The 12,139-nt window shown below is 38.0% G+C and overlaps 1 protein-coding gene and 1 long non-coding RNA gene across 6 annotated transcripts in view; one reads left to right on the plus strand and one right to left on the minus strand.

Annotated features, from left to right (window-relative positions):
* Window positions 1-4,353, plus strand: part of fstl5 (follistatin-like 5) — a 183,655-nt gene extending 179,302 nt beyond the window's left edge. For all 3 annotated transcript variants that reach the window (XM_044206146.1, XM_044206147.1, XM_044206148.1), the window contains one exon: window positions 1,897-4,353. In XM_044206146.1, the coding sequence (XP_044062081.1) occupies window positions 1,897-2,599 (703 nt within the window). In that variant the 3' untranslated portion in view covers window positions 2,600-4,353. The remainder of the gene's footprint in view (window positions 1-1,896) is intronic.
* The window catches only part of LOC122880732, a 157,229-nt gene that overhangs the window by 43,074 nt on the left and 102,016 nt on the right, over window positions 1-12,139 (minus strand). The window lies entirely within an intron of this gene.

Raw genomic sequence — 12,139 nt, forward strand, 5'->3', positions numbered from 1 at the left:
GTGTGTTAGCATGTGTGTGACAGATAAGGGAGGAGAAGATGTTTTTAGTTTCTCCTCCTTTAGTTAAACTAATCCAGAGAGTCAATTTATTGTCTTTAAATTTTGCTGTTGCTCCATTAGCATGACAAGACATGTCTTTCCTCTGGGGTGGAAAGCTTTGGTCTTGTCTGGCAAGTATCCAAATTGACACTTTGACTGTTTGAGAGGAGAAGAAGTCAGTTTGGAGCCAGAGGTCTGAGCAGAGTTTATTCAGACCTTCCCCCATGGAATTCCACCGGGTCGTAAAACGATATGGCTGTGTGTTGGTGAATGTGGGGAGACAATCACCCCCTGCTCTTCTCACTACATTTGTGTGCTTTAGTATTTTTTTCTCCATAACACCATTTAAAAAACGACCTCAGTTTAGCCTCCTGCCTGGACCCAGTGGACCCAACGATCTCTGGATCAATGATTCCCTACACAGGGATGATAATGTGCTCCGTGGCTTTCAAACAGCAATTTTCTGTTCACAGGTACAGACAGCTTGGTGTTCAAATGGCATAAAAGATGATGAATGACAGTAAGATTTAAGTGCCTGTCAGCATCGATCAGCTGGTATTCACATTTAATTGAGGCCTGTCAGCTCCTTGCATATTCCCCCTCTACCCTGTTTGGCTGTAAAAAATGTAATGTGCCATTAACAGATTCTTTGGGTTTTTTGTAATGAATAGCAATTTCACTGATCCATAGCCCACATATAAAACTGCTATAATTTTGTTAGAAGGGAAAGTGTAGATTATTCTATACTGCCTATATAAAGATTGTCAGGGACCAGAATGTGGCTGTTTAAGTGCTTGAATGGACCTCGAAGCAACATATAATTTTTTCCCTTAACATTTCTTTAACATTATGCCAGTTCAATTTTCATAATTACCCAGAACAAATCAATTTGCATTTCTTCTTTCAGATTGACTTCATCTTGATTTATGGATTGTGCTGCTTTATTTTAAGATGTTACCACTTGCTGTTTGAGAATTCATGAGCCTTGGAAACAAAAGAATCAACAGTCTTTACTGGCAGATTTCGTACTTAGAATATTGAAAATGGATTTTCAGACAATGACCTTTTTAAATTTCTTTTACTCAGTATTTATAAGATTTCCTGCTGTCTTAACGATCCAAAAAGGCTGGATTGTTGGTGCAGACAACCCCAAATTTTATAACCAACTCTAATCGTTGTTTATAATTGTGGCTGTCAGGTTCAGCCTACTCTTCTGTTGCTCTGGATAAGAGACTAACAATTAGTGCAACAGAACGGTACCATCAGTATGCTAACATGCTGATGTTTAGCAATTATAATGTTTACCATCTTAGTTTAGCGTGTAAGCATGCTAAGTAGCACTAAACACATTTGAGCATTTGAACATTTGAGGCTGTTGGGTTGAAGGTTGTGCAGGTATTTGGTCATGAACTAAAGTATTGGATAAGTTAAAAATGTGACCTGGTGATGGCGCTAGATGAGTTAAGTGATCACCAAGGTTATTATTCCATTCATCATGAGGGGAAGATGAATGTCTATACCAAATTTCATGGCAATCCCTCCAACAGTTGTCAAGAAATTGCACCAGTTTATCCAGTTGATGACATATTTCACTGGATAAGTAAAAACTTTAATATAGCGCCACCAGCAAGTCAAAGTTGGGGGAATCACCAAACTCAGTAGGCTTCATCCTCTGAGAACCATGAACGTCTGCACAAAATTTCATGACAATCCATCCAATCCACAATTGTTGGACCAAAGTGGTGGACCAACTGACCTTCATTGCCATCTCGAGTGGCCAAAAATCTGTCATAATTTGGGGTTTACAGGAAGACAATGTGTTATTGATTAAATGTTTTTCTTTGTTTTTCTCTACAGATTTGGCCTCATCCTTCATCGAAATGAGCCTGTTCTCCACAAGATCGACCTGGAGACGACGTCATATGTGAAAAACATTAGTTTACGGGAGTATAACTGCATCCCCAAGTCTGTAGCCTACACCCATCTCGGCGGCTACTATTTTGTCAACTGCAGGCCTGACTCCACCGGCGCCACTCAGCCCCAACTCATCTTGGACAGTGTGACAGACAGTCTGATCGGCCAAAACCGTGACGTTACTGGGACTCCCTATGTGTCTCCAGATGGCCAGTACTTGGTCACTGTGGACGATGGTAATGGCCTGATGAGGATCCAGATGATCTCAGAGCGGGGAGAGATCCAGGAGCCCTTTGACATCCACACCAACCTTCACCTGTCTGATCTGGCCTTCCAGCGCTCCTTCACGGAAGTCCACCAGTACAACGTGTTTGGCAGCTCCGGCCGTCAAACTGATGCTCTGTTTGTGGAGCTGAGCACCGGCAAAGTCAAGATGATCAAGAGCTTGAAAGAGGCCACCAAGTCTTTCGAATGGCCGTGGAGCAGTAGGAACAGGGTAATGGCAGGCAGCGGACTGTTCGGACAGTACCTCATGACCCCGTCCAGAGAATCCCTCTTCATCCTGGACGGACGACTCAACAAGCTCAACTGTGAGATCACTGATGTCCTCAAAGGCAACGTGGTAGTGTGGGTTGGGGAATCTTAGGTCATAATATCAAGAACCAATGAGCTTTCTTTTCCTCAAAAGGTACTGTTGCACTGAATTCTGTTGTCGATTTTTTTTATTTTGTGGGAGCGCAATAGTGAATACCACAGATTCAGAAACCAAATTGACCATTTTTAAGTCCATTGGATGAGGGACAGTCATCCAAAAAAAAAAAAAAAAAAAAACTAGTGAGGGAGTAATTGATTGATATTGTCTTAAAGCCAAGTCAAAACCATTTTTTCCACTGGGTGGTTATGTTTCTATCAACATAAAGTTGCTTACTGGTAATCTTTTCCAGGAAAATTGGTATGAATCCGTAAATATGTGCAACTTTACATTATTATTCACAATTGGTTGTATTCAGTTTGTGGGATTGCTATAGATAATCTCTGAACAAAACTAATATTTAAGCGAATTGGCAGAAATGGATACTGTATATGTCTGGATTAACTTTACCCATCCCCAACTTTTTCCTGTGCCTTCAAGGAAAATTCCCCTCCGTCAGAGGAATTAGTGTAATTATTCCCAGTGTGACTGCAGACTACATCTCTTACTTTGACCCATCCATTCGTGGTGAGCGTGGTTCCTCACCGCTCTCGTCTATCCGCAAGTCAAAACAGGCGACTCAGTCTAATTAAAATGAGCCCTTGCTGTGATCCCATCCTGTTTGAAGTGGAGACTGACAGACTGAGTGGTTCATTATTGTTGGGCGATCTGTAACCTTTGATCTGAAATTATAACCAGCGTTGGAAGGTTTTGAATTTGAAGAGGGGAAAAAACTATATAAACTATTTTTTTTCCTGTTTTTAGTCCAAAGCAGAAAAATGAAAGTCACTTGCAAAGTTAGTGTATAAAGCTGGTACAATTAAACTATCCATTGTGAAATCTTAAGTATTCCAAAATGATTCTTAGCAATGAGTCAATAGAGCACTCATGTGTGAAGAAAATCATAATGTCAATATCCCTGGACCAAAAAAAAAAAATCTTAGAGTATAATAGAATGAACTGTTGAAAACATGCATTGTCTGCTCTGACAGCATGTTTCAAGTGGATGTTTTAATGTGAAGTAATGATGAGCTAGCACACTGTGGAGTGGGGTAGTTGTATTGTGTAGAGGGTCTTTGAGGATAAGCTTTGAATATGAGAAACAACTCTTTTTGAATGCTCCTGCAGTAGATACATAGCTGGCAAGTCAATGAAACAGTTTCCTAGCTGGATACATTTCTATGCATTTTCACCCTGGCACTCTACGACTCTTTGAATCACAATGGGCAACTGTATCTCAAATTTAGTACGGACTTTTGATGTGTACAGATTATATAGTCATTCTGTCTTTCCTGTTAAATCTTACTCGTATATATTTTGATTTTAATTTAATCCTTTTCTTCCCCCGTCATATTGTTTTCCAACCTTTAAATCCAACTGTACTGCTGATGATAACCTCTGACCTTTATCTCTATTTATGTTCTGTACATAGTGGCTGACTGTGAGTCTAATGGTTTCCCATGAATGTACAGATTCTGCAAGTTCTGTTCACTTTCCGAGCAAATAATCACACTCCTTTATAAAAAATGAAAACAAACACACAGCTGTCATTAACATCCTGTACCCAAGCACATTGTGATCACAAACACCGCTTTCACCTCCATAAAGCCACGTCTTGTATGTTTCTTCATGTGATTGTTATTTATATAGAGAAAACACGCTTGTCATTTTACCCAACAATAAAAACTAGACCATTAAAAAAAGTGTAATATCGTCTCCTTTCCTCATTAAAACAACCATTTTACACTGTAGATGCTGGTACACAGACATAAGGCATTGACACGTTTCCTTTAGGAGGTAAAGCAGCCTGTTGCCAATTAATATGCTACAAAAACAAGGTCAAGACTCTGTTGTCCCTTTGGGTATATTTATCTTGCAGCAAGGCATTCAGTTTAAGGTTTGATTATAATTAGCAAAGAAAGAAAATACAATTTTAAGACTGAAAGATCTGTGACCAAAAGCAGAGTAGCATGTAGTCAGTTTATGTCAAATACATTAAAATAATTAAAATTTTCTTTGACTAGGAAAGTCTGTGACATTCTGGACTTTTTGGAAAATGTGATTGACATGGACATGATTGAACTCATGAATGCCTGAAGGCTAAATGAAAAATGTCCACCACTATTAAAGATACACTTCCTTATACAATTACAGTGCATCTGGAAAGTATTCACAGCGCTTCACTTTTTCCACATTTTATGTTATAGCCTTATTCCAAAATTGATTAAATTCATTATTTTCCTCAATTCTACAAAAACTGAGTGATCAGGGGAGAAGGGCCTTAGTTAGGGAGGTGACCAAGAACCCGATGGTCACTCTGACAGAGCTCCAGCATTTCTCTGTGGAGAGAGGAGAACCTTCCAGAAGAACAACCATTTCTGCAGCACTCCACCAATCAGACCTGTATGGTAGAGTGGCCAGACGGAAGCCACTCCTCAGTAAAAGGCACATGACAGCCCGCCTGGAGTTTGCCAAAAGGCACCTGAAGGACTCTCAGACCATGAGAAACAAAATTCTCTGGTCTGATGAAACAAAGATTGAACTCTTTGGCCTGAATAGCAAGCGTCATGTTTGGAGGAAACCAGGCACCGCTCATCACCTGGCCAATACCATCCCTACAGTGAAGCATAGTGGTGGCAGCGTCATGCTGTGGGGATGTTTTTCAGCAGCAGGAACTGGGAGACTGGTCAGGATCGAGGGAAAGATGAATGCAGCAATGTACAGAAACATCCTTGAGGAAAACCTGCTCCAGAGCACTCTGGACCTCAGACTGGGGCAAAGGTTCATCTTTCAACAGGACAACGACCCTAAGCACACAGCCAAGATAACAAAGGACTGACTACGGGACAATTCTGTGAATGTCTTTGAGTGGCCCAGCCAGAGCCCAGACTTGAACCCGACTGAACATCTCTGAAAAGATCTGAAAATGGCTGTGCACCGACGCTCCCCATCCATCCTGATGGAGCTAGAGAGGTCCTGCAAAGAAGACTAAGAGACTGCCCAAAAATAGGTGTGCCAAGCTTGTAGCATCATACTCAAAAAGACTTGAGGCTGTAAATGGTGCCAAAAGTGCTTCAACAAAGTATTGAGCAAAGGCTATGAATACTTACGTACATGTGATTTTTTGGGGTTTTTTTATTTTTAATAAATTTGCAAAAATTTCAAACAAACGTCATTGTGGGGTATTGTTTGTAGAATTTTGAGGAAAATAATGAATTTAATCCATTTTGGAATAAGGCTGTAACATAAAATGTAGAAAAAGTGAAGTGCTGTGAATACTTTCCGGATGCACTACATATTTTTTGTTTTTGTTTTTTTCTTTAACTCAGTTTTGAGCTGGGAAGAAATTTGGGGATTTCAGGGTGTTTTCAAAGCACCTCATCAAAATCAGGAAGTCTCTTTTATGTTTAACTTAACTATGGCTGATGATTACTGTGCAAGCAAGTGATTTAGTACAAGTATCCAAGGCAGAGTGGTGGAAGAATTACTCAGATCCTGTACTTAGTAAATACAATCTGTCCTGCATAAAACTTTTAAGTAAAAATACACAAGGATTATAAGCAAAAGTACCCTTTCAGAGTGTTTTATTGTTAAATATATTACATTATAGGATCATTATTTATGCATTGCTGTGTAAGCAGCATTTTACTGGTGTGTCTGTTAAGGTGGAGCTAATTCTAACTGATTTATATACTGTTCAGTAATGTCATTTATAACAGTGAATCATTTTATAAGCTAATTCTGTGTTTTGTTTGAAAAATCTTAAATCTGTGAAGTAACTGCAGCTGGCAGATGAAGTACAATATTTCCATCTAAAATGTAGTGCAGAAGTGTAAGGAAGCATAAAATCGAAATACTCAAGTAAATAAAATGTACTTAGTTACTTTCCACCACTGCCAACTTCACTGCGGGCTCAGGTGGGTACAAGAAGGAGGGTTATGGTCTTCCATTATACACAATGCAGTGTCCTGATTTATGAAAATGACAGACAGAAGCAAAGCAGCTTTTCCTCTGTTATCTTCTATATTAGGTGGAGCTGGAATATTAGTCGAATAATTGATTAGTCCAACAGAAAATTAATCTACAACAATTTTGATAAGCAATTAATGCATTTTTTTAATAGCAGAAATACCTGGTGTTCTAGGATAAGAAACTGAATATCTTTGGGTTTTGTATTGTTGTTCAGACAAAACAAGGCATAAGAAGACATCACTTTTCTTTTTTTTTTTTTTTTTTTTTACAGTTTGCTAACATTTTAAAACACCAAAGAATGAGATTAAATAATAATGAAAGTAATCATCAGTTACAGCCCTAACATCAGGACACGTCAGGCTGTACTGTCATACTTATACCATGGCCACTTACAAAAGAGAAACAAGGACAGCTGTGGTCAAATTACAATCCGAGTTTGTTTGTTATCTTGGTTAGGTCCATTTAAATAAGAAGCATTAACTGGTAACCCAGCACCAAGCAGAAGTACTGTTGCTATGGTAACCAGCAGTTGGACATTATGTGCACACTGATTTAGAACATTGGTTAAACTTTTTAACTGGATCTTTGTTTTAGGTGTACGGTTATATTATTGGATATTTTTTTACGGTTGCTTTGTTTCAATTTTCACAACAGAGTCAATGTGCAAAACCACTGACAAAATGTTTTACTCACAAGTTCAACCCTTAAAATCTCACATCGCACACAAAATGAAAACTTATCAAAAACAAAAACGTATCAAATTTGGTAATATGCAATGAATGAATGTAAATGTTTAGAGCTGCTAGTTAATTGACAGAAAATTAATCTGCAATTATTTTGATCATTATTTTGATAATTGGATAATCGCACAAAATGCCAAAAAAAAAAAAATAGCTGGTTGCAGTTTATATAGCAATATATTTGGGGTTTGGACTCTTGGTCAGGCAAAACAATTGAATTTGCGGCCATATACAGTGAGGAAAATAAGTATTTGAACACCCTGCTATTTTGCAAGTTCTCCCACCTAGAAATCATGGAAGGGTCTGAAATTGTCATCGTAGGTGCATGTCCACTGTGAGAGACATAATCTAAAAAATAAAAAAATAAAAAAATTTAGAAATCACAATGTATGATTTTTTTAACTATTTATTTGTATGATACAGCTGCAAATAAGTATTTGAACACCTGAGAAAATCAATGTTAATATTTGGTACAGTAGCCTTTGTTTGCAATTACAGAGGTCAAACGTTTCCTGTAGTTTTTCCACCAGGTTTGCACATACTGCAGGAGGGATTTTGGCCCACTCCTCCACACAGATCTTCTCTAGATCAGTCAGGTTTCTGGCCTGTCGCTGAGAAACATGGAGTTTGAGCTCCCTCCAAAGATTCTCTATTGGGTTTAGGTCTGGAGACTGGCTAGGCCACGCCAGAACCTTGATATGCTTCTTACAGAGCCACTCCTTGGTTATCCTGGCTGTGTGCTTCGGGTCATTGTCATGTTGGAAGACCCAGCCTCCACCCATCTTCAGTGCTCTAACTGAGGGAAGGAGGTTGTTCCCCAAAATCTCGCAATACATGGCCCCGGTCAACCTCTCCTTAATACAGTGCAGTCGCCCTGTCCCATGTGCAGAAAAACACCCCCAAAGCATGATGCTACCACCCCCATGCTTCACAGTAGAGATGGTGTTCTTGGGATGGTACTCATCATTCTTCTTCCTCCAAACACGTTTAGTGGAATTATGGCCAAAAAGTTCTATTTTGGTCTCATCTGACCACATGACTTTCTCCCATGACTCCTCTGGATCATCCAAATGGTCATTGGCAAACTTAAGACGGGCCTGGACATGTGCTGGTTTAAGCAGGGGAACCTTCCGTGCCATGCATGATTTCAAACCATGACGTCTTAGTGTATTACCAACAGTAACCTTGGAAACGGTGGTCCCAGCTCTTTTCAGGTCATTGACCAGCTCCTCCCGTGTAGTTCTGGGCTGATTTCTCACCTTTGTTAGGATCATTGAGACCCCACGAGGTGAGATCTTGCATGGAGCCCCAGTCCGAGGGAGATTGACAGTCCTGTTTAGCTTCTTCCATTTTCTAATGATTGCTCCAACAGTGGACCTTTTTTCACTTGCTTGGCAATTTCCCCGTAGCCCTTTCCAGCCTTGTTGAGGTGTACAATTTTGTCTCTAGTGTCTTTGGACAGCTCTTTGGTCTTGGCCATGTTAGTAGTTGGATTCTTACTGATTGTATGGGGTGGACAGGTGTCTTTATGCAGCTAACGACCTCAAACAGGTGCATCTAATTTAGGATAATAAATGGAGTGGAGGTGGACATTTTAAAGGCAGACTAACAGGTCTTTGAGGATCAGAATTCTAGCTGATAGACAGGTGTTCAAATACCTATTTGCAGCTGTATCATACAAATAATTAGTTAAAAAATCATACATTGTGATTTCTGGATATTTTTTTTTAGATTTTGTCTCTCACAGTGGACATGCACCTAGCATAGCAGGGTGTTTAAATACTTATTTTCCTCACTGTATATGTTCGTCACTGAATTTTATTCACTGTTATCAAATACTGCTGTTGAACAGTAACAGTAAAATTGCAATGGTAATTTCCTTAAGATTATACAAATAGAGAATAGAGACCAAAAAAATTTATGCAGAAGCCAGCATTTGAAATGAGGTAGAGTAAGAATGACTGTTGAATACTTTCACCTTATTTACTGAATATGCAGTATTACTGTAAATATAGATAATCTAGTCTAGAGTCTGACTTTATGTTACAGTATTTCCTATATTCGCAAAATGCACGAAATGTGCTAATTTGAGGTGTCTTTATTCTGAGGACTGAGCATGTGATTTAGGTCTAGGACAGCATTTTGTGTTTAAAGGGTGAAAATTTAGCAAGTCTGTTTGGACATTGCATTAAGAATTTGGGAAATCGAAACCATGTTGTAAAAATGTTACCAAAATACTGTAATTGACACCTGCCAGCCAATCAAAAATTCGTATTTTCTGTGGCCTTGACATATCTGTCTTCTTTGGTAGAAATAATGTTTATTCTACCCAGTTATATCTCCCAAATAAAACCTGTCCAGTGAAAAGTTTTCTGAATTTTTCTCTTTTCAAAAGAAAAGAGCCAATTTCCCATCATGAGTAAAGAGTTTGTTGCAAGAATAGTTTTCTTAATTTCTTCAGGGTCAGATGTAAAATGTTTTAAAATCAAATCATCTGTAAAGGAATGTCAGACATCTACAGTACTTCCCATTCATTTAAAGACAATTACAGAATTTTTATCAAATTTATATTCTTGAAATACAAACACATATAATGGATCATTAATGAAACATTTCTCTTCTCAGTGATCTGTGTTCAGGCAAAATTTCTATGCTAAAAACTACATTCAACATGTTTGCATTTCACCACAGAAAGCACTGATTTCAGGCAGTGTGTTCTTTTCCCCCCCTCTGGGCTTATTCATCTTTAAAATGTATGGCCACAGGTTCTGTCAGGTGTTTTGGATAAAAGGATTCTCCAAATTGCACAAGGCCGTACACTTATCTTTGAAATGCATGTGGAGAGGTACACCTACCCCTACATCAGATAAGCCTTTTCCACTGATAATGAAAACCTACCGCATCCAGTCATGTCTTTGACAAAGGAGAATAGGTTCGCACACCTCTGCTTCTGTACTGTATTTATATGATTAATTTATGGTTTATACACCACGGAGCATTTATAAGACCTGGACATGCTGCTGAGTCTAAAGTGACTAATTAGGTAGTAATTAGGGCTGTTTTTTATTGTTTAATCTAATGTTTTTCAGATTATTTGATTTATCGTTAAAATGTCCATCACAGTTAACCAGAGCCAAATGACATCTTCAGGTTGATTTTTGACCGACAGTTGAAACCAAAGGTTATTTGATTTACAATAATATAATATAAAGGCAGTAAATCCTTACATTTGAAAAGCAGAACTTTAGTAAATGTTTGGCAAGTCATTTTCTGTTAATCGACTAATCGTGTCTATAATAACGAATCTATAATAACTGTTATAACAACAGAATGACTTGAATCATCATGAGTACTGTACAGGGTTTTCTTTCACAGTACGTCCTCATTTGTAATACAGGGACATAATGTAACATACAGTCTATATGCCACTGAGTGTGTTAAAGACATGGAGCTGTTGCGGAGTCTAAAATTACTTTGTCAGAAGTTAGCAAGACTGCAAGAACTATTATTTTAATAATCAGTTAATCTGTTTTATTAGTTTTCAGGTGAATCAATGAATAATTTAGTTTACAAAATGTCAGATAAATTGTGAAAATTGCAGCCTCACATTTTCCTGGAGCCAGATGATGTCTTCACAAGATGTTCAATTTACACGGATATAAAATGGGGAAAAAAAACCCTGACGTTTAAAAAGTAGTAAAAATTAGTAAACATTTGGTATTTTTGCTTGATAAATGACTTATTATAAAAATTATTGGACCTTGTGATAGTCACTTTTCACCATTTTCTAACCAAATGATTAATTGTAATCATAATCGTTAGCTGCAGCCCTAACAATCATATTGCAATCACTTTAATCAAAGTGTATGATATGTACATTGTTTTGTCTGACAAGTTCAGAGACATGTTTCTTTCACAGTATGCTCATTTATACTACAGTTTACAGTGTAAAACAATACAGTATCTATATTATATGTGTGTATTCTCCAGAGAGGATAGAAGATTTGTTTTTCAATTTCAATGCAGAAAGTAATAAAAAGTATATGATATAATTATATGATGTAAGACACTTGAGATTAAAAGTAGAGAGGAAATATGTTATTTTTCTGTCTAGGAGCTTAAATGTTTTTAATTCAGGATGTAACAATCTACAGCTGTCCCTAGTCTCCAAATGCACAAGAGACATGACACACACACACATAAATATATTATATAAAAACAACTGGTTTAGTACTACAATACTGTATCTAAGTCTCAGTGCTGGAAGAAGTACTCAGATTCTATACTGAAGTAACAGCAGTAATCGCACAATAGCAAAAGTCCGCCATTCAGAACAGAGTTATATTATTATAGGTTATATGCATTAACAGCATTAAGCAGAACTGTCATTTGTGGAGCTAATCTAAACTGCTTTTGGATCAGATTTTATAAGATGATCGTATGTTTTGTCTTCAAAGTAACTAGTAACTCTGGCTATCAGAAAATGGAGTAAAAAGTACAAGATTTCCCTCAAAAATGTAGGGGAGTAAAGGGAAAAAGAAGCATAAAACGGACAGCAGTGTGAGCAGTACAAACTGCATGTACACACTTTTATACAGTAGTATAAATGTGTGTACATGAAAGCCTTTGAAAGTACTTTTGTTGCTGATGACGTGTTTGGTTATTCAGCAGACATCAACCGAGTTGAAGCTTCAGTGCAAAAGTGTGCAGCCCATTCTCATGATCACCATGCCCCCCTGCACTTCTGATAAACGCTCCCTAATGCATTCCTCCCCCCACCGGT

The sequence above is a fragment of the Siniperca chuatsi genome, linkage group LG8 (genome assembly GCF_020085105.1).
Source record: "Siniperca chuatsi isolate FFG_IHB_CAS linkage group LG8, ASM2008510v1, whole genome shotgun sequence".
NCBI lineage: Eukaryota > Metazoa > Chordata > Actinopteri > Centrarchiformes > Sinipercidae > Siniperca > Siniperca chuatsi.